General features: G+C 41.0%; 1 protein-coding gene across 1 annotated transcript in view; it reads right to left on the bottom strand.

Moving 5' to 3' along the window:
* KIFAP3 (kinesin associated protein 3) overlaps positions 1 to 24,073 on the bottom strand; it is a 130,301-nt gene that overhangs the window by 42,048 nt on the left and 64,180 nt on the right. The window contains exons 17-18 of the mRNA XM_077824048.1: positions 22,340 to 22,425; positions 7,414 to 7,603 (exon numbers count right to left, since the gene is read on the bottom strand). Of these exons, the coding sequence (XP_077680174.1) occupies positions 7,414 to 7,603; positions 22,340 to 22,425 (276 nt within the window). The remainder of the gene's footprint in view (positions 1 to 7,413; positions 7,604 to 22,339; positions 22,426 to 24,073) is intronic.

Here is a 24,073-nt window from a genome sequence, read left to right as displayed (position 1 = left end):
CACAGCCTTACCTGGTTTACAGAAGAGAGCAGGAAATTATGGAAATTTACTCTCAGTTACACCAGCTGTTGAATGTGTCAAAATCCCCAAATGAGAATGACAAACGGTGTCAGTTCCATCAGAGAAATGCCACTTAGCAATACAGCCGTTCACAGCCACCAAGTTAGACAAAATTCTGAGTGATATTAAGAAAACCACTGCTCTGGCTATGACAATATTTTACCAGAGTTCTTGAAGCACTTCAAGGTTTGTGCTCACCAGTGGCGGGCACAGTTCTTCACCTGTGTGGTCAACGAAAAGCGACTTTCAAAGACATGGGGAATATTAAAAATCATTGCTCTCCTGAAACCAGGGGAAAGCCCACATAATGTTGCAAGTGATTGACTGGTATCTCCATTGTCTATGCCATTCAAAGTCCTGAAGCATCTCATCCTTCCCCAGAAACGGAGTCAATATTCAGCATGGAGCAAACAGAGTTGGAGAGGCTGGAGCACCTGCGATCAAGTGCTGCTTTGACAACACTGAGCAAAAATTGTTTCCAGAAAAACCTGAAGACAGGAGCCATATTTCTGGATCTGACAGCAGCATATGACATGATGTGGAACACATGGCTCTTAGACAAATTGTCAAGAGCACTCCCAGCGTGGGTAGTCAACATTGTTGGTTTCTTTTCCACATGCTAACTCTGTCTCCCATGTGGAAACATCTGTTGCAGAAAAGATCAACAATCTACCACAAGGCTCTGTACTGGCACCAATGCTTTTCAACCTGTTCACAAATATCCTTCTGCTCACCCAGTCCTGCATGTTCACATATGCAGATGACATTTGCTTGGGCGTCCAAGCAAGGTTATTCCTAGAACTTGAAGATGTCCTAAACTCTGATTTGATTAAGTTGGCCAAATACTGTAGTCAGTGTGACCAAGGCATTTACGAGTGTGTTCCATCTTCACAATGCCAGAGCAGACCAAGAACTGAATATCTCTCTTGACTGACATCACCTGAAACATGAATTCCACCCAATCTACCTCAAAAAAACCCTAGATAGATCTCTCACATATCTCAGCCATCTGAGGTAAACTGCAGCTAAGGTGACGACACTTAAAATTCTAAAACACCCTGGGTGCTACTTCATGGGGAACAAACTTTCAAACTCTCCGATCATTCAGTTTAGCCCTATGTTACTCTGCAGCAGAATACTTTGTTCTGGTCTGACCCCAGTCAGCCCGTGTCAAGTTAGCTGACACACAACTACACTCAACCACAGTGCATCGCAACTGGGATGATTCAACCCACACTAGTGCCATGGTTTCCTATGTTAAGTAACATCATTCCTCCATGCATCTACCATGAGGATGTTACAGCCAGAAGATCAGGGCAAACCCGAGCATACCGCTATACACAGACTTTTTTGATGACCCAAGAACGTGCTTGTTGTCGAAGCACCCACTGTGGGCCCACCTACCCTGCCCAGATTTCTCTGCAATGTCAATGTGGTGTGAAGAATGGTTTCTGAAGTCAACTGCAGACCAATCTCTTATAACTGAACCGACCAGGCGTGTTCCTGGCTTTGACTTGCCATGCCATTCATGGGTCCTTCTGAATCAATTTAGAATGGGACAGGCCCAATGTGAGCCTTCATACCTGGGGCCAACAAGAGGATCCCACATGTGGCGATGGCCAAAGACAGTGTCACACATCACTGACGACTGCCCTCTGACCAGATGGGATGGTGGTCTGAGGTCTCTAAATCTGGCTGATGAGGCTGCTACAATAGGTTTGGCAAGCTCCACAGCCGATAAGAAAAAGCTGCACAGTGTAAATCCAGAGTCAGTCCACCACTCCAGATTTATTTCAGTTAAAATGAAAGCACTGTTTATCATTATTGCTATTCTTACACTCTTGGTACATTAGTTGTTAATAAAAAGGGCACAGTTCTTTACCTGGTAAGACGTGCCAGGCTTTATTAGAGAAAACAAGGCTCTCTCTATTAAAATATACAGTAACAACGAAAGTCTGAGGCAGCGTTTAAAAGTGAGTCCCCAGCCTTACAGATCAGAAAGCATTCCAATAAAAAAAAAAAACCATGGAAGAAACAGATGCATTCTGACTGATACTTTAATAGTTTAACAGATGACAGAGAGATTCCTAATGACTAGGAAGTAACAAATGCCATTCCACTTTAAAGTAAAAGAGATAAGATCCAGGGAATCACAGGCCACTTAGCTTAACCTCTGTGGTTTCAAAGCTACTAAAGTTGCCTAAGCAGGAAGCAATGGAAAGTTACTTACAGACACAGGCTTAAAGAGGAGGACTCAGGCATTCAAACAAATCTCTCTTTGCATTACAAATTTACCTGATTTTTTTTTTTTTAAGATAATGTAGTGACAAATGATAAAAGGAATAGAGCTGACACATCTAGATTTCCATGAGACATTTGATGAGGTGCTACAGAGATTCATTTAGAAGATAATAGTGTATGGGAAAGTGATTGAAGACAACGTAACAGATTGTAAATGAAAAATGCTAGCCATGATCAGACAGCATTTTTAGAAGTGTAAGATGCGGTGGAAGAGCGTACAGCTAATTGCATACATGTGTGTACAGCATGAGAGAGAATAGAACCTGACAAGAAAATATTCTGACAAATAAATAATCCTGTCTTTTCACATTGTTCAGATGCAGGCAAAAGGCAAGTGTGCTATATAGAGTAAAATATTTCAAAGGAAAACAGATTTAATTAATTGTATTAATACTTACATTGAGTCTCTCTTTCTCTCTATCTGAATCGTTAAACAAAAAAATAAGATGGAACCTAAGCATCTTTGCACTAAAGATATTTTCAAATTTTAAATATGCAAATTAAGTAATTTCATATTGTAAACATTAACTTTTATGTCAAACTTATATCTCAAAACCAGGATTGTTATATATCTAAATACTTTTTTCATCCTTATCAATGGAAAAAGCATTACATTTTAACTTTGACACTGAAGTAACCACACACTGCTTAAGGTTTCTTCAGTCAACAGTACTAGCATTCAAACCATAAAGCTTGGAGTTATGGACAACAAATGTATGAATTTGTAGGAATATAAAAGTACACAGTGTCAGTTGCATAGAATGCAATTACAGGTTAATCAATATCTGTTGTTACATATATTCGACATAAATTAAGGATGTGTATATTCAAAGCTGAGGAAACACTGAACTCATGGAAAGTTACTTTAGAGTCCCCTTTAGATTCTGATGTAGGTTTAGTCATTTTATGTGATGGTGTTGATGCAGCACCACAATAACAACTCATGTCATTAGTGATTTGCAGAATTCCTACTGGTTGAGAGAAGAGATGTGTATTTTGCTTCGACCAATCAGAGAGCAGGTCATCCATAAAAGTATCATACTGAACTTTCATAAATAAGCTCGTTCCGACTGAATGAAGTTTTGATTTTTGAACTTATGAACAAATAGTCTTTCAGAAATCTATAACACTGCAAAAAAAGATTCCAGTTGGTAAAATAATCCATAGTCTTTTCAGAGTTATACTGTGTGTACATTGACCACATTTCAAGAATATAAATCTAACAGAGTTCAAGAACACACCCTTAGTGGCCCTTGACAGAAGGAAACTAAAAAGTGAATCTGTATTTTGAATATAATCATTTACTCTTCTACCTTAAAAAAACCAAAAAGACTTTTCAAACATCTGCAGAACATATCATTGGAAATCTGCCCTTCCTCCCCCGGTCAAACATCAATTCCAACACAAAAACCTTTGTTCAAATAATATTAAGTCTGTAACACGAATTATTGAAAGCCAGGAAATTCAAAGTTACTGGTCACACACTGTCCCTAACACACACTACCGGGAAAAGAAATGGTCTGCTGAAACAAGCAAAGATCTATTGCAAAACTCTGGAAAGGGAAGATTACAACGGGCATGCTTTCATATCTTTCACTTCAGAAAGTGCAAAAAGCATTGCTATAATAAGAGATCCCTGTAACATCCTATGAATTGCTCAAAAAGTTTGTCATATAGGTTCAGTGCAATTAGATAAAGTGTTCAAAAAGGAAAAAAATAAATCTATAAAGCATGAGTATTGCTATGGCTAACATATATAATCAAATCTGTACATCCGCACACTACAGTGCTGACATACTTTGAAAGTAACTGTAAAACTGGCATTGGGGACTTCAATATTTATTCTCTCTCAGTAACTTCAGATAAAATGTATCCAGTTTACAACAGAAAGGTTTTTGGGTTGTCTTTTAAATTATTACCCTTCTTAAAAATTCTTCTTGTGATCTGAAACCCAAACTAAGCTCATGCATCAGCAGCAAAGGACTGCACATTTATATAGAAGGTAAGAATAACCAGGCTTTCCCTCCCTGCAAGAGTTTTTTCAGGGATATAAATCTTCAGGCTTCAGGGTGTTAGCCAGCCTCTAACTAAAGAGGGTTAAGGAAGAAACTTCTCCTGTGGGAAAGTTACTCTAAAACTGTCTTCCGCAGGGTGTCTTGCACCTTCTTCTGAAGCAGCTGACAATAGCCACCACTGGAGAGAGCACACTGGACTGGATGGATTGGTCAGATCCAGTCTGGAAATTCCTGTGTTTCTAGCTAAATTGCAACTGCAAAATCTTTAATGATGTGAGAGATGAAGAGAGTCCATTTCATCTCCCAGAACTTTTGGCTGGGCATTACTGATATGAGTAAAAATTAGCAAACACTTATTTTTTCTTTAAAGCCACTGACTGCATACACATAGGGACCACATCTATAGAGTAAGAAGGTTCCACTTTTACATCATCATTTTTTGTGACCGCAGCCATTCTAATTTTCAAGTGACAAAATACTTTTTCTTAAGGAAAAAATTATAAAAAATGGAAACCAGAATGTGTAAAAAGATAGCTTTTAAGCAAGGTTTTACTGAGAGAAGGAAACCACAGGAATCTCTAGGATATATTCTCTGTGTAGGACATTTATATCAAATCAGTTATTTGCAGTGTTGTTGTAGCTGTGTTGGTCACAGGATATTAGACAAATGAGAGGGGGTGAGGTAATATCTTCTATTGGATCAACTTCTGTTGGAAACAAGCTTTAGAGGTTACACAGAGCTCTTCTTCAGATCCTGAAGTCAAAAGATGATTTTTCTGGCTGCCAGCAAAACAGGGATCTGCACATCCAGATGGGTTCTTTCTAAGTCTTACATCACCCTCAGAAACAAATATGTCACAGTTGGATCTTAACTGACACGCAAGGCAAAACAGAATCCAGCTTCAACTTCCATAGCTGCACAGCTCCAGCAGGTTAACAGGGATAAAAACTTATTTGGTTTCATCTGCAAAGAAAACCAGCTATGGGCACAAGAAGGTGGTGTGAGGCATAACAGAAAATGTGGAAATGGCAGAGGTCCTTAATGACTTCTTTGTTTCGGTTTTCACCAAGAAGGTTGGTGGCAATCGGATGTCTAATATAGTGAATGCCTGTGAAAATGAAGTAGGATCAGAGTCTAAAATAGGGAAAGAACAAGTCAAAAATTACTTAGACAAGTTAGATGTCTTCAAATCACCAGGGCCTGATGAAATGCATCCTAGAATACTCAAGGAGCTAACTGAGGAGACGTCTGAGCCATTAGCAATTACCTTTGAAAAGTCATGGAAGATGGGAGACATTCTGGAAGACTGGAAAAGGGCAAATATAGTGCCCATATATAAAAAGGGAAATAAGGACAACCCGGGAAATTACAGACCAGTCAGCTTAACTTCTGTACCCATAAAGATAATGGAGCAAATAATTAAGCAATCAATTTGCAAACACCTAGAAGATAATAAGGTTATAAGTAACAGTCAGCATGGATTTGTCAAAAACAATTTGTGGCAAACCAACCTAATAGCTTTTTTTAACCGGGTAACAAGCCTTGTGCATAGGAGGGAAGCAGTAGATGTGATATATCTTGACTTTAGTAAGGCTTTTTATACTGTCTTGCATGATCTTCTCATAAACAAACTAGGGAAATAGAACCTAGATGGAGCTACTATAAGGTGGGTGCATAACTGGTTGGAAAATTGTTCCCAGAGAGCAGTTATCAGTGGTTCACAGTCATGCTGGAAGGGCATAACGAGTGGCCCCGCAGAGATCGGTTCTGGATGCGGTTCTGTTCAATATCTTCATCAATGATTTAGATAATGACATACAGAGTACACTTAAAAAGTTTGCGGACAATACCAAGGTGGGAGGGGTTGCAAGTGCTTTGGAAGATAGGATTAAAATTCAAAATGATCTGGACAAACTGGAGAAATGGTCTGAAGTAAATAGGATGAAATTAAAAAAGGACAAATGCAAAGTACTCCACTTAGGAAGGAACAATCAGTTACACACGTACAAAATGGGAAATGACTGCCTAGGAAGGAGTACTGCGGAAAGGGATCTGGGGTCATAGTGGATCACAAGCTAAATATGAGTTAACAGTGTAACGTTGTTGCAAAAAAAGCAATCATCATTCTGGGATGTATTAGCAGGAGTACTGTAAGCAAGACACGAGAAGCAATTCTTCCGCTCTACTCCACACTGATTAAGCCTCAACTGGAGTGTTGCATCCAGTTCTGTGCACCACATTTCAGGAAAGATGTGGACAAATTGAAGAAAGTCCAGAGAAGAGCAACAAAAACAATTAAAGGTCTAGAAAACATGACCTAAGAGGGAAGAATGAAAAAATTGGGTTTGCTTAGTCTGGAGAAGAGAAGACAGAGGGGACATGATAGTTTTCAAGTATGTAAAAGGCTGTTACAAGGAGGAGGGAGAAAAATTGTTCTTCTTAACCTCTGAGGATAGGACAGAAGCAATGGACTTAAATTGCAGCAAGGGTAGTTTAGGTTGGACATTAGGAAAAAATTCCTAACTGTCAGAGTGATTAAGCACTGGAATAAATTGCCTAGGGAGGCTGTGGAATCTCCATCATTGGGGATTTTTAAGAGCAGGTTGGACAAACACCTGTCAGGGATGGTCTAAATAATAGTTAGTCCTGCCACGCATGCAGCGGACTGGACTAGATGACTCCTCGAGATCCCTTCCAGTTCTAGGATTCTATAATTCTATAAGATCAGGCCAGTTTTACATACATATGTATGAGCCTGCTGAATAAGCTAGTGTGAAGTAGATAGCCTATTTCTCCTACTCTCCACTACATTTTCAAGCGCTCCTGTAAAGATCTGCCAGATCATGAATGTGCTGTTCAGAGTCCCACAATAACACAACACACATTACAACATAACATGAGGTAACAACCATCCCCAGCTAGTGTAAGTCAGCACAGCTACACTGCAACCAATCAGCTGAGAATCTGGTCCCATGTTCGGATATGTTAAAACAGGAGAAGGTGTGGACAGATACTGAATATATTCTATCATCTTACCTGAATTGTAATAAAGGTCAGGTCTTTCTAGAATATCCCCTTCATGGATGTAGGGCTCAATGCGGTCATCCCCATACAGGTACTGCTCACTCTCGTCCATCTGTCGACTCTCTACCATCTCCAGCCACTGAGAGTTGTGCCATCGGAATTTCTCACTCTGGATCTTCTTAGCCCACTCCTCATCATATTCCTGTTAAAAATGCCAAGCAGGTTTTTAACCAGGCACTGGAGAAACTATTTGGTTTTTGTAGGTAAATGTGAGTGAACTTTATGCTAGTGAAAGACACAAGCTTGACAGCCTTGGAGACTGAAGTCCTTTGTTTAACTTGACGGTGCATTGACTGTATAAAGCAACATGTTGCAAGTATCGTATGACACATTGGCAACCCGGGTGCCAGCTCTTGCCAAGTCTGTAGGCGTCAGCTGAGCACCGACAAATGTATAGCTGGAAGCCAGACCAGCTCACCTATATATTATTGTTCAAGATAGGTGTTAGACTTGTAAGAATGTGTTTAGTCTCTATAAAATGCTTGTACGTTGCTGCATGCATTAATCTTACTTTTATGTCTGTATCCCGTGCTATAAGATAGCTTTACAATTGTAAAAATGCCTACTCTGAACTTGTGAACCTAGGCATGAAGAGGGGCTCCCCACACACCAAGAAGGACTATCAAGACTAAATGGGCCGCTGTAGAAAAACTTTGTTGATTGCGCCATGGAGAAGTTACATGCAGGAGCCCTTGTCCCATATTGTCAAGGCTGATCCCCACTCTGGTACTTCAAGTGCAGAAGGTGGGGGCCCGCAAGGGTTTTAAAAATTAATACTGGCCACTCCAGGCTTGTATAAAACTCCCAAGGTCACAGCTTCTCTCTGACCTTGGATGGGTAGATGCTGCCACCACCCAAATGCAAAAAAAAACTCTTTTGGACCCAGGAAGGAGCACTTGGGAATTCTTCCCTGTGGGGTACCCTCAAGCCCTTTCACCCCCACATTCCCACATCCCAAACGACAAGACTCCCATCACTTCTCTTGGGAGATTACACCACAGTCTAGGAGACCTTACCAGAAAGAATCTCTCACCAGCAGGAATTTTCCCTTATCTAGTCAGCTGGATTTTTCTTTTCTTAATTATCACCTTTGTTTATGATACCTCCCTGTACTACCCTAAACAGTTCCTTCCCTTCCTTAGTAGTGGCATACAGAATTTTGCTATGTGCATTTGAACTCAGGAAAGGATTCTGGAAATGTTGACATTATAAAGCAGAGGACAAAACAGAAAAAGGACTACAAGCCATCCTTTGGTGGGTTAGAAAATTAAACAGGCAAATAGAGGTTCAAAACATTTTGATAAAATCTACCAGCACAGATTTTGCCACACCCTAATTTGTAAGTAATTTTCTGTTTAGCATCCCCGGAGTCTATTCCAATAATTTAAGACTCATTTGCAATCTGTGGCCTCACTGTACAACTGCTTTCTATGTTTAATACTGGGTGTCCAACAAAAACAAACAGCAATACTGATTCTATAAGATGAGTCCAAGATACAAAGTTCAGGCCTGAACTGAACTTCAAGTTTGGAGGTTTAGGAGCAGCCCACTATGGAACTGAAGGCCAGCTATTAAATTTGGATCTGGTTCAAAACTTTTTTGAAGTTTGGTGTGTTCAGATCCTGAGCTAAGATTCGTGATCATCTATAGATTATTTAATGAAAAGCCTAATAAAACTTGATTTTCTCACACTAGTAATATGCCAGCATATCGAGGGACGTGATCGTTCCCCTCTATTCGACGTTGGTGAGGCCTCATCTGGAGTACTGTGTCCAGTTTTGGGCCCCACACTACAAGGATGTGGAAAAATTGGAAAGAGTCCGGCAGAGGGCAACAAAAATGATTAGGAGACTGGAACACATGACTTATGAGGAGAGGCTGAGGGAACTGGGGATGTTTAGTCTACAGAAGAGAAGAATGAGGGGGGATTTGATAGCTGCTTTCAACTACTTGAAAGGGGGTTCCAAAGAGGATGGCTCTAGACTATTCTCAGTGGTAGCAGATGACAGAACAAGGAGTAATGGTCTCAAGTTGCAGTGGGGGAGATTTAGGTTGGATATTAGGAAAAACTTTTTCACTAGGAGGGTGGTGAAACACTGGAATGAGTTACCTAGGGAGGTGGTGGAATCTCCTTCCTTAGAAGTTTTTAAGGTCAGGCTTGACAAAGCCCTGGCTGGGATGATTTAATTGGGGATTGGTCCTGCTTTGAGCAGGGGGTTGGACTAGATGACCTCTTGAGGTCCCTTCCAACCCTGATATTCTATGATTCTATGATTCCCAAAGCTGGCTACACAGGAGTATTACAAAAAAGTGACAGTCTACCGATGTTGAAGTTAGCTGCGAGATAGTGCTGGTTTAGAGGAAACAACAGAACAGTCTTGTACACATCTTCCCCTACAGTGTAAAGTGCCCTTTCAATGCCAACATGTTTGTGAGAGAGACAAGGTAGATGAGGTAATATCTATTATTGGACCAACTTCTATTGGTGGAAGGTACAAGATTTTGAGTTAAAGCGTTCTTCTTCTGGTCTGGAAAAAGAAATCAGAGTAGGTGAGCTAAATCCAAGTTGGGATAGATAGCGTCTGTGGTCATTCTTCAGTGATAAGCTACATGCTGAAACTTGCTAACACTTCTGGTAAGAGAGGCCTTGTGGTAGACTCAAGAAATGTGTGTGTGTATTTCCAAAGCCAGCTATCACATCTGTGCACAGGTTCACAGCAGAGTCTAAATGATACACAGTGGTTACCAGAGGCCTGTCAACTGCAACATACATGCATCAATATAATATTCATAAATAATATTTCATGACATTCCTTCTCTGAAATGGAAGCATGCCCTAATGAGTCCTCTCCACACTCTAACAGCCTAATTCACTGATTTCAATAGGTGCTGTATCAGTCCCTAAGGGTATGTCTGCACAGCAATTAGGCACCCGCAGCTGGCCTATGCCTGCGAGGTGGGAGGGTCCCAGAGCTTGGGCTCCAGCCTGAGCCCAGAAGTCTACACAGCAATGAAACAGTCCCACTGCCCAAGCCCTGCATGGGCTAGCATGGGCCAGCAGTGAGTTTTTCTTTGCTATTTACACATACCCTAAGAGAAGAGATGTGTTCCTTCCCCCACATCAGGTGGCTCTCTGAAAACAACCAATCAATTACCTTGAGTCTCTGAGGCTTCATGGGGAATTTACCACCGTGCAACATCAGAACCATTATTCCACTGGAAATGGAGAGGTTACACCTTTGTTTTACTTGGAAGAATGGCAGTTCGTTTCTCTTGGCATGAGGCCAAACATGGACTTTCCATTCTGATACATCAATACAAGCACTGTAGAACTGATCAATGAAATTGTTTTTCATTGTTCATTTTATTAATATAACTTCATAAGCAAAGTTTTATGAATGAAACAACATTCATTCATAAAACCAGTTACCCCAATAACTGGCTGAGTTTCACTTTCAATCCAATTGCTGCTTAAATCACTGAAATTTACATTGTTTCAACGTTGTAACTTCCGTTCACTGTTTGCCATTCCTTATACTTGTCCATATTGTAACTCAAAGTCCATTTTAACTTGCCCAAACTCCATTTTAAAATGCTCACTCCATGTTGTAAAAGCTTGCTGCAACCTTCAATTTTGCAAAACCCTGCTGTAATCTTATTAGTTTAGTTTAGATGTGTGAATGAGGTATGTATGGACGATGGAATCAACCTCCAGCCCCAGCCTGTCCTGATGAAATAAAGTGTAAACACCAACGGCTGAAGATGCAGACAACAGCCCTGACAAAGCAAGAAGAGTCCACCCTAAAAAGAAAAGAACAAAAGTACAATTGAAGAAACATCAAAGCCAGGTCCTAGGCTGAAAGTCATGTCTGCATCTGACGGGTAATCAATCACACCGAACCCAGAGGCAGCGTGTCACAGCAAGACGGATAGACTCTGGATTCAAACTAAAGCCTACAAAAAGGATGGATGAGATGGAAGACTTTGGAGGGTGACATTCTGCTGCCAACATGGAAGGGCATCGGTGCATGCCCAACAGAGACCCAGCTCTTCCTTGTGCCCGGCTTTCCTGGCTAGTTAGCCGCCACAAGCTACAAACTCAAGCCACGAACTCAAGCTACATTCAGGACTGGTAACTATACAGCAGCTGCAGAACATTTGGGGTGTGTGTGTATGTATACACACATAGGTATTAGATATTAGTTATTGGTCATAAGTTAAATTGTGTTATAATAAACGTGACATCTTGTCTTCTCCCCTAAAATGATCCTGTGTAGTTTTGTCTGCATAACAGCACCTGTCTACATTGACCTCTACGGACATATTTGTGGTGCAAATTTGCACTTTGTAAAATATACATCTAAGATTTTTATCTCTGAGTCTGCAAGTAAACTAACCACACTGGGATTCCCCTCCACTTGGGGAGCAAGAGATCAGGATTTCAACCCAGGTCTCCCACACGGCTTTGTGTGCATATAGCACTATGGTCACCAGACTGGATCTGAAAATACTTAATGTCCCTGATGGCCTCAATCACGAGACCCCAAGACTGCAACCTGAACTCCTGACTGCTGCATAAAAATGCCACAACTTAGGTGAAAGAGCACTGTCCTGGGCTGAGTTCTTTCTTCTTGTCCCCCTCTCACTTTTAATTAAAAGAAAAACTAGAACTAGCAGTGAAAAATAAACTCCTTGGAAAAGGTAAACTCATCTCTGAGAAGATTTATAAAGTGACCCGTGAAAAATGAAAAGGTGCAACTTTCAGTGATGACATCTGACCAGTATCTTGGAAACATTTCCTTTGCTGTGTCTGCGTGGGCTATCTATTATGTCAGCCCTCAGCAGCCTTAAGCTCCTTTCAAGCTTTAGAGAAACACCTTGTAACTGCCAGAGGCCATTCTGTAAATCCCAAGAAAACTATTCCCAGAAACGATGATGACAAGAAGGGGAAAAACTAAACATAGCAAATCGGATTAATTTGTAGGAGTTGAGTATTTTTTACACTGGCTTGTTTACTTTCAAAGGGTCCCAATAACCACCATCATTGCTCCTAAGTTCCCAATTGCAGATTTAGCAGGGTGCACATAGAAAAATCTAATGCCTTCTAAAGAACGTTGATCTTTGGTGAGACTCACTTGCATGATTTTTTTAGTTCAATTCCACACTATCATCTGAGCTGACTGAATTCACCATGCTATTTATAAGATGTAGCAGGGGGACATGTGGACTTTTATTAATCATTCTAAAGATATAATCAATTTAAATTCCCCCAAGCCTGACTACCCCCTTATTGTAGTACATAAAAAAGCATCCACAGAACATACTGATCTCTTGGTATGTTTCTTTCAGAAGAAGTTCAACACTCCACATGTACTACAACAAGTTCCATGAGATGAACTACATGCTACCCTAAATACTCCTCCTTAAACCTCAGAATAGATAAAACTAGCAGATGACTGGTGAATTAAATTGGCATGGATCTGGTTGTCTCTTGATTGAATTGTGTACGTTTTTTAATCATCTAAACCCCACTTTTCCCCACCTGCCCTCAGGTAATTTTGGTGCTTTTCTAATATTTTCAAAATCAGTTTAAGTCTATTGACTTGGAATTACCATATCAGATAAGAGCAAAGGTCAATTTTGTCTAGGATCCGTGTTTGGCAGTGGTCATAGATTTTAAAGCGAGAAGGGACCGTTATGATCATTTAGCAACTGACCTCCTGCATAACATAGGCCAGGGAGTCTCAATCAATAATTCCTTTATGAAGCCTCTGGCTTTTCCAGGGGATGGTACAAATAATACCTGAGTGAACAATTATGGAAAAAACTGTATGAGTAAACATCGGCACAGGAGAGAAAATTTAGTACCATAAAACTAGAACTAAAGAAGAAAATAGGTAACAAACTAAAAATAAATATCAAGGAAAAGCAACTCCCTGCAAACCCAATAGTGTCTATAATGTCCTTGAAGAGATTAATTTTGAACCAGTAAAAACCTTCTTTACTTGAAGGGCATCTTTACCCAATGAATTCCCTCAGAAATGAAGTACAAAAATGATGAAGGTTATGGCACAAACCAACAGCCACTAGGATGTTCTAAGTGAAGTCTGTCAGTCTTCTTGAATATCAGACCATTGGGTAAGGAGGGGTGCAGTCAGTCTCTCTGATGTTTTTCAAATGCTGCAAGTTTAGTTATTTAACGAGAAGAGTGCTCAGAGGCTGACTTTATTCTCCTCTGAGCTCCCTTGACATCACTATCTTAAGCATTCGGTTTCCATAAATCCTGGAGCGCCATGGAAGATGTATGGTTTGATTCTGCATGGAATGTGCCATCCTTTTTGAAGTCCTACATCCAGCTTTGTTTACTATTGAACCACAGAAACATTATGAAGCATTAACTGGCCTATTATCAGAGCATGCCTGTTCCCTATCAGGCGTCCCCTTTGTCACTGGCTTCCGTCACACCTTGTATCTGATTAACACACTATAGGATAACATAGAGCTACACAGATCTGTTTTGTGTTCTATCAAGCTGATGGAAAACAGATTTTCCTTTTCACTTTAATGTGGCTGCCCTCTAATTAGGTCTTTAATATGGTTCATTTAATGTGATTCCCTGTACTAAATTAAAACTGCTGTATAGTAAATTGAATCCTTGTTAAGGTTAGGATTGTAGCTGGTAAAGTGATACACTGTGTTGATGGTTGCCTGAATGGACACTTGCTGTAACAAAATGCATAGTCTACACAAATGATTAGATTAACAGCATATTAGTCATTGCTTAACAGGATAGAGTTTTTCTGGTTAGCTATCTTTAGTGTCCAGTCCCTAAAACAAACTTCTTCCAGCACATAATGGGCCATATCCTGCCCTCAATTACATCTGTGTAACCTTCAATGATTTCAATAGGCTTGTACAGGTGTAACTGAGAGCACAATTAGGCTCACTACTGACAGAAATTAGCTTTTGCCATGGCCCATAATGTAAAATCAATGTAATGTGCAGTAAATGTAAATTAGGTTGGAAAAGATGCATCTGTTTTAAATCTGAGCACAAGCTATCTCCTGTCCTTCCCTAACTGCTTTGTGATGGTCTCCAAAATGGTCCTCTGCAGAACAAAACCACCATGATAAACATTTTCAAAGCAATAGGAAAGAGTTCCATATTATATATATATATAGCCTCTTCTGTGTACAAAGATAAATATTGAGCAATAAAAGATCCCAACTGCTATGGGAACCAGTAGTTGCAGTAACTTCTGCCCTGTTTTGTTTGACCTTGTGTTCAAGGAAAACTACTGCAATCAGAACTTTAGAGACAAGCTATAAAACAAGGTAACAGGTCTTATCTGCTAACAGAAATAACCACTATACTTAAGCTTGTCTAACAGTTTCTATTCTAACCCCCCATTTTCAGTCCATAACTTTCTGAAACATTCACAGCTTTCCAAACTTGACCTCTCCCGCAAGGTGGGTGAGTGTATGTGTTGTCTAATCCCATACACATATACAGTGTTCACGCAAAACTGATCAGCTGATTTCCTTAGGAGGAGGAAAGAGAAAAACCAAAATTGCTTCTCCATTATGAAATGTCCCAGGCTAAATTCAGAGGTGTGGGTCAGCTGTGACTCACTGTGAAGACAGAAAGAGGGGTTCACCAAAGGGTCTAGGTTGCTTGGCCTGTCATCCGTATCTTCATACTCGAAGTTGAAAGCCTGTGCTGTTGCACAAATGTAGTTTGTAAAGTAACATGTAAAAAAGCCAAAAATGGCCGAGAATTTAAAAACTGGACAGAACACACTAAATCTCACTGATGATTGAACCTGGTGATATTCTAAACAAAAAGAGCTCTCTGTTTCCACTGCTTCATTATGACTCCACAGATATTCTAGGCTTTGGAATGAGGTTTGGAGTTATTGTGTGTTCTGGATGTGTTTTGTCTCTGGGTATGCATTGTTGTGTTGTATGAAGAGTTGTGTTATTTGTATGGGTAGTAGTTGGGAGCACTGGTGTGGCAGCAGCTGGTCAAGTTATCCACCATCTATGCAGTCTTCCTCTACAACCAGTGAAACTGTTGCACACAAATTAGCTGTAAAGGGGGTGATGGGTTGAGTTACCTCTGATATCACAATGGTCTAGGACAGTGGTTCTCAAACTAGGGCTGCCGCTTGTTCAGAGAAAGCCCCTGGCGGGCCGGGCCGGTTTGTTTACCTGCCGCGTCCGCAGGTTCGGCCGATCGCAGCTCCCACTGGCCGCGGTTCGCCGCTCCAGGCCAATGGGGGCTGCAGGAAGAGCGGCCACCACACCGCTCGGCCCGTGCTGCTTCCCGCAGCCCCCATTGGCCTGGAGCAGCTCCGACTCAAAATCCCAAAACACTTTAGAACCATTCCCAAGCCTTCTTAGACTCATTTGGGATCTGACATGTTGGATTGATCCTTGGTTCAAACAAAGCTGTTAGGGAAACTGACCAGATAATGTGGAAGGGATATGGACCCTAACACTATATTAGTTTGATTTACACAAAAAACTAAAAAGTAACCAAGAATAAGTAAGAAAATTTAACTACACAGCAAGCCCTAATACAGTGAGGAAGAGAAAAGGAGGAGGAGCCTGACAGTTCAGAGACCTCTCTCTTTAGTGATGGAAAAGGAACTGGTATGGGATTGAGCCCACTGATCTTTAAATAGCTCTGATCTGTCTGATGCTATGAGCAAGTATACATGTAGTGCCAATTGCCACTGCTTTCCAAAGGCTTCCAACACAGGTGTCAAGATGATCTCCGAAAAGTGGGGTAGCTAAAACAGTCAACGCTCAATGGAAAACTAAGATCTATTAGTGTGAATCTGACAGAACGCACTATACATGAAGCTGATCTTAGTCCCTGAACTGAGACAGCCAGTGTGTGTCCAGATTATAGGGTTAGTAAATTAGCTCTTTCACACCAGGACTCAGCACCACATCCAGAAAATTGAAGCTATTCAAGAACAGCCAGAGACTAGTTTTCCTGTTGCTGAAAGGGGTCATTCACATCCTCCAGTGCAGACTGCCCATATGACTCCATGGTACATACCGTACTAAAGCAACACATCTGTTTCAATTCACCAATGGCGGAATCAAGCCAAGCTGTATTAAACAAATCATCACTGGTGTAACGTTTCCATAATTTCTGTGACAATTACTTTACAGCAGAAAGCATATTTCCCCCAAGGCTTGCAAGGCCTCTAATTTTCCTCAATGTTGTTTCAATCACACTATGTGCAGCTTCTTGATGACTGAAAAACGTGTCTGTCTCCTTAAAAAGAAATTAGTTTTAAGTATCAAAAATCTCTCTCCCCACATTTATTTTCTGATTTCTCATCGTCATAGCAACTTGCTTATGTTAAATACATGTGGGCAAAAAGTCTGCAATATTATTTAATTATTTTTTGTTGTTGCAAATTTAGTACTGATGAAGAAAGCTGGCCTGACAATCCTGGAGACTGAAATCTTCTATTACCCGCTGCACAGGCACCTCACAGGCCCTGGCAGTGCAAACAAAGTGTGCCTTGATGCTGATCTTGATGGGTAGCTTTATGGGCTTCTCCACCATGGCCTCTGATCTGGGTAGCACATCCCATCAGGACCTCTATGTTTTGGCCCCTCCAGCCTCATTGCTGCTATTCTTCCTTCAACAGTGTGAGATGTACCTCCACCTGACATGGATGCTCAGGACTTCAGAGAAGCCTCCATTCTGGAGCAGAGAAAAGATGATGCCATCATGTGGTGATTCCTCCTGCCCCTCTTGATACGTAGGTCTTTACTGCCTAACCTCTCAAGGAAAATACGGATCAGTGGGTTTCAGCTTTTCTGTATGGGCACCGGGGAGGAAACTGTCTAAGTAGGATCTAACACCACTTCTAAATGGCAAAGTAGCAAGTGTCTGAGAAAGAAGAGGGCAGAGAGCTCTCCCAATATATACCGGTAAGATCTGTTCATCCATGTGTGGCAAGCTTCTGACAACAGCAGGGAATGGGAACTAGGGATAAGTTCCCTGCCATCCGCACACTCATACGGCTACTGCGGGCTTCCCACAACCTCTTCAACACCAGCTGATCTTGCTGCTGCTGTTCCTTTTCTGGATCCAAGGTTTCATTCAGGACTGCCAGCATGCAAGGTGAGCCATTCTCCCATCCACCCTCACAGCACTTTTCCTTTCCTCTCCCTCAGCACTTCACAGGATTCACATCTGAAAACGTGTACTATCTGTAACATTGAAATAAAATCTACAGAACATGGAGTTGTGTTTTCTTGCATCCTTTTTCCGTTTCTGTCTCTTTACTCCCCTCTCCAACCACTAGAACATCCCTTCCATGCCAATGCTAGTTGAGAGAGAAGGGATTTCTTCTCTACACTGTCACTAGGCCTCCTCTGGCTGCCCTGAAACACTGGAGTTGTGCTCTCAGGAGCATGGGGAGACATCTTCTAGACTGTAAGCCTCTTCTTAGTTTCCCCACAGTGGAGGAGATTTCGGGGTCATCAGCCTATGGGGCTAGTGCATCAATGGTCCCTGAAGTTTATCTGCTAATGTTTTTTTCAAGTTGAGTGTTTATAACATCCCAAGCGACAAGACTAGCATCACTTCCCTTGGGAGATTACACCACAGTCTACGAGACCTTACCAAAAAGAATCATTCACCAGTAGGAATTTTTCCTTATCTTGTCAGTCTGGATTTTTCTTTTCTTAATTATCACCTTTGTTTATTATACCTCCCTGTACAACCCTAAACAGTTCCTTCCCTTCCTCGGTAGTGGCATACAGAATTGTGCTTTGTGCATTTGAACTCAGGAAAGGATTCTGGAAATGTTGACAACATTATAAAGCAGAGCACAAAACAGAAAAAGGACAACAAGCCATCCTTTGGTGGTTTAGAACAGTGGTCTCCAAACTTTTTGGCTCGCGCACCCCCAGGGTGAAGACTGGAAGACCTGCCGCACACGTGCCGCTGACGGAAGAAGACCAGAAGATCAGCTGCAGGTGCACCACCGACGGAAGAAGACCAGAAGACCAGCTGCAGGCGTGCCGCCGATGGAAGAAGACCAGAAGACATGCCGCAGGCGAGCCACTGGAGGGAAACACCAGCTGGGATGTGCAGAGCTGCTGCTGAAGAAAAAAAATGGCAGAGTGCCGTCCGGCGGCATTCCTACTGCTGGGCACCCCCTGGGATCATCTCGCGCACCCCAGTTTGGAGACCACTGGGTTAGAAAATTAAGCAGGCAATTAGTTATCTAACAATTGTAATGTACCATGAACTAACTGGAACAGTGCAGTGGAGACACAGGCCTGGTCTACACTAACGAGGTAAGTCAATCTAAGTTACACTAGTTAAGTTATGTAAAATACACAACTTAAGTTGATGTAGCTTATATTGACTTACAGCCGTGTCTACACCACGCTATGTCGATTGGAGACACTCTCCCGTCGACATAGATTCTGCCTCTTGGGGTCGTGGAGTACTGAAGTCCATGGGAGAGTGCTTTCGCATTGACTTATGTCTTCACCAGACCCACTAAACCAATTACCGCTACATCGACTGCAGCAGAGCCGATTTAGCCCTTGGAGTAAAGGCTTCTAAAGCATTCTGAATGCATTTTGCTGAATCAGAATATTGATAGAAGAGACATCCAATCTTGGACCCCATGGTTGTGGATTCGCTAAGTAATATTCTAATACAGCGTTTCTTAAATTGTCACATCTCTGTATGTGCCCTGGTCAGTGAACAGAAGTTATTGTGCATTGGGATAGAAGACTTTCCTGCATTAAAGCACTGATCTAGCTTAACTGGAGCCTGTGGGAAGAACAAATAAGAGTATGACAATGGTCCTAGAAAAGGACACCCAAGCACACACTTAAAAGACAATGGACAAAGTTGTCAGCTTCAATGATCTTACATTCTGTCTCCAACAAGTTGCAAGCCTTGTTCTGCCAAGGCTGGGAACTAACAGATCACAGAGCTGTAACAGTAAAAGTGACTTGGTCTCGAGGTAGGGGACAGGTGACTAAGCAGCAAAGGACTCCTTTCTTAGGGATGCGGGAGAAAAATGGCTTGTGCATTAAGGCAACAGACGGTGCCAGCCAGAACCTAGAGGTCTCAGGCTGGGGGGCTTCTACAGGAAGCTTAGCCCTACCAGGATCCCCATGCGGAAGACAGTTGAACACCTGCTATGCTAGACACGTGTCTAGTCTGTTTTATTCCTAATTGCTTTTGTTCTAAAAAATAATATTTTGCTTTAAGAAGGCTGTCTGGCCATTGGGGACTACTGTCATTGCTCCTGGAGGGAGCAGAACGGCAGGGTGTGAGCCTAAGTCAGGCCTGCTGAGGTAATCATGGTTGATACACAGGGGAAGGCAGCCAGGTCCCAGTCTGTAATTAGGAAAATTGTTTTTTCTATCTCAAGAACAATGACTGCTTGAGTGCTCTGCCTCCCAGGCCTCAAACACAGCTAGCCCAGTAACTGTGATATGGTGCTTGAGGATACCTGGACTATTTTTGGTGCTTAACAGCTAAGCAAAAGGCTAATTGTACTCACCTGAACTCAAGACTCTTGCTTTTGGGGTTGACATGGAAGCATTCCTGTCCCCATCACTTTCTTTTTAAGCTAACATTTTTAAAGTGCGATATGTATCGTAGAAGAATCTGATTTATAGGAATGTGTGCTGTCACTTTTCCAATATCTACTGTACTTTGATAGGCTTTCATATCCCCAACTATATAAAAGTTACTGTTCCTGAGGTTCATTTTACTTCAACCCCTTATAAAAATTCCCCAGCATGTCTTCCTTCAGGAATGGTATCTCACAGCTAAATTGAGATCACTAAGGCCTTTGCCAGAATGCCCTTGGATATTCAGAGAGGTCTGGAATGCAAGGAAAGAATACGTCAAACAATGTAGACTGATTGGCAAACGTTGCAGGGCAGCAGAACAACAATGATCTTATCTGGAACAACTCATACATAGTGGTCTCTCACATTTTCCTCAAATCTTTCCATTTAAGTAATCTTCAAAAATGTAAGACTAGAAACATTTCAATACTGTAGAACCTTCTTAGCAGCCAAAACATCTTCCCCCAGAAAAGTCTAATGCTCCCACTGGGGTTTTGTCTCACTAAACTAATTTTTTTTCTTGGTGGATTGACTCATGAGCATCTTACACACCAGGATTCAGGTGCGAATTCATCACAGGTGAAATCCTGACTCTACTGAAAGTCAATGGCAAAACTTCCACTGACTTCAACAGAGCCAGGATTTAATACCATATCTCTGCATGAAACACAAGCAGAGCTTATAATAAAGATAGATAAAACATACCAATGTCCTACAAAAATGCGTACACATATAAAACAATAATATTACTAATATTTTGCACTTCTCTAGGGCACATTTTAGCCAATAAGCATGGCTCATGGTTATTACACAGAAATAAAACAGAAAATATAATACTATTGCATACATCAGAATCTATAGAATCTAACTCCACAAGTTTAAGAACAAGCAAGCTTCTGTGGTATATAGCTTTCAACTGAAGAAGATAGAGGGAGGAAATAGGGGAAAGTCCTGTTAAAACAGGAGAACAGTCATAACAAATTTTCAATACTACTCTCCAAATTCACAGCTAAGTTCTGTTCAGCGACAACAATTCACTTTTCATGATCACTATGGTACATTCAAACAGCACTGTTCATGCAATATAGCTTGCTATATATTGGAATTATTTCACCCATCACAGAAGTGAAGATATTTCCCATGTGATGACAACTACTGAATCCACCTAAATTTGCCAAAAGGGGTTTAGGAAGGTGAAAAGTAATTGCCTGAAAAGAAATAAGGTCAGAATAATCCTATTCTTGGTCCCAAGCACAGACGTTTTACAAAAGAACATAAGAACGGCCATACTGGGTCAGACCAAAGGTCCATCTAGCCCAGTATCCTGTCTTCCGACAGTGGCCAGTGCCAGGTGCCCTAGAGGGAATGAACAGACCAGGTAATCATCAAGTGATCCATCCCCTGTCGCCCATTCCCAGCTTCTGGCAAACAGAAGCTTTAATGATCACTAGAAAAATAGAACCGCCAGCAGCATGGTGGCCCAACATCATTATGCTGCGGACACTGGTTCAGTACCGATTCGGATGGAAGAGCCCCACCTGAGTTGCCAACACCATTTCCTGCAGAAACCTAGGTTTTCTCTGGAGGTGCTCCATTCCAGCACTGACCACACTTGAAGTTGATCAGCTTGTGAGATCTAATGAAGTAGAATAGCTGCAGGCCTTTGCACTAAACATTTAAGATCAAATCATAAACTGCAAACTAATCCAAAGTGACAGGAAAGAAGTTACCCATAAATCCTATTCTGATAATTGAACAGGACAGAACCAACAGTGGTTTCTAATATTTCCAAGTTTAATGCAGCTAACCTTGTCATGTGCACTTACCTTTGTAAGGTGGTAGATAGAGAAAAGGTCTCTGAACAAGTAGATATAACTGAGTGAAAAAGCTGTTGGGCAACCATAAAATTCCAAAAACCTACAATCCTTATCAAGTATGGCCTCACACACCTCAAAGTGGTGCTAAATAAAGAGTGATATAAACATTTTTAAAATCCTATTAACCAGCATTGTTTTTTTAAGAATCTGTGTAGTTTTTAAACGAGAAATTTAGATACAGATTACTATAACAAGATAGATTAATTTTGCCACGCAAATGCAACTCCCTCTTATGTAATAAAAAGGTGCGTTTGTAGAACAAATATTTTCACTCAACAGGCCAGTGTTTACTAGTACTCTTTTAGAATACAACCATGTCAGATTCAAACAGGCTCTTAAAATGGACAAAGGAACTCAACCTACCGCTATAATATCCAGTGTATTGTCACAGACTTTGCGGATCTCAGCATTTTTATCATGCATCAGGTCTATAAGATATGCTGGAGCCTCTGGGAAGAAATGGTTAAGGATGTAATGCTGGTTTTACCACAGGTTTGGATTCTTCCAACTGGCATGAGGAATTGAGCATCACACTGGGGAATTATCCACAGCATGTGAGAGCTCAGGCTTTTTTTCAAATGGTTCATGTGCTAAATAAAGAGCTGTGCATTCACATACAACTTCTAATGAAAAGGAATATACATTTGTTTTATTAAGAATATATTCTCTAGTTTGTCACGGAAAATGCTGCCATTTGGACATCTTTTTCAGTTTACATTTTGTGCAGTTTCTCTAATTGCTGTGGCATAGTTTAGTATATTTTCAAAAGCTATAAAATGTAAAGACTGATTTGCAAACTATTTATCCTAGGTAAGAACGCTCAATTGATGCATGCTTGTGGTACAGACTTCAGTATTTTTAAAAGGCTGATCTTATGTGGATGAATGAAGTGTTATTCAAATTGCATTTCTTGTGGCTGTGTAGATATAAAACCATCTGTGAGTTTTTCTTAAAAACAAAAGGCTAACAGTGGAGGTATTTTAATCAATTAGATTACAGGATGTATATGAATTTAAGATGAAGGAAATGAAGGGTGAAGTACTGAATTTAAACTAAGCAGCATCCTAAATGCCATGGTTGGGATGTAGGTGAAGGAGGTAGAAAAGAGGAGGGAGAAAGGGTGATAAAGACTGGCTGTTGTTATGACATGGAGCATATTAATAAGCTGACAATGAACTGTTTATGAAGCTGGGCATTAGTGGGCGGAGGGACAGTTCAGTGGTTTGAGCACTGGCCTGCTAAACCCAGGGTTGTGAGTTCAATCCTTGAGGGGGCCATTTAGGGACTTGGGGCAAAAAACTGGCTATCCCAAAATACAGGGTGCTACAATGTTTCTACAGGATTTCCAGTTGAATGGTTTATCATATGAAAAAACAATAACTGTTGATTTTTTTACACACACACACACACACACACACACACACACACACACCTACCTCAAATTCAAAAAATGATTCTGTTCTCTCTCAGCATGAGCTGACAGCTTTCTGGGGGAAAAGTAAAGATAAATATTTGGCAGACTTGGTCCAACGTTACCAAGCATGCAATCACTTCAGTGAGTCCCAGGACACCTCAAACTCTCCAGGCTGACTAAGCTAAGGGAATGTAACCTGGGTGAGTTAAGTAAGAGAAATTTGTGCTTAGGGGAAAGCAGCTTTTGCAATAATGAAGTAAAGGATGATAATGGCCTGAGGGAATATTGTCCAAGTTTAAGAATTGGTATCCTGCAACTTTCTAGAACAAAAACCAAAAACTTTGATATGACAGAAAGGGGATTCTCCACTTATTTCTGGCCGTTCCAGAGCTATCAGATTTTAAAGCTGTAATATTATACCTAGAAAAGATACTGTAGGTCATTTCAGAGGTACTATCATCAAATTTATATAACACTTAGTGTATGCTAGGTGCTTTATAAATATAATACAGAAAAGATTTTTGACATGAAGACCTGACTCCCAGGTTTGAATCAGGTCCCAGTTTAAAACAAAACAAGAGAAAAAAAGAGTGAGAGATGGTGATGACTGGAGAACAGGAGTCTAATTAAGGTCATGCAAAGTTGAAGAAAGTCAGTGAAAAGGCAAAAGGTAGCAGAGGCAA

The sequence above is a fragment of the Eretmochelys imbricata genome, chromosome 8, assembly GCF_965152235.1.
Source record: "Eretmochelys imbricata isolate rEreImb1 chromosome 8, rEreImb1.hap1, whole genome shotgun sequence".
Taxonomy (NCBI): domain Eukaryota; kingdom Metazoa; phylum Chordata; order Testudines; family Cheloniidae; genus Eretmochelys; species Eretmochelys imbricata.
Note: the sequence above shows the minus strand (reverse complement) of the source record. Positions and strands in the feature narration are given on the sequence as shown.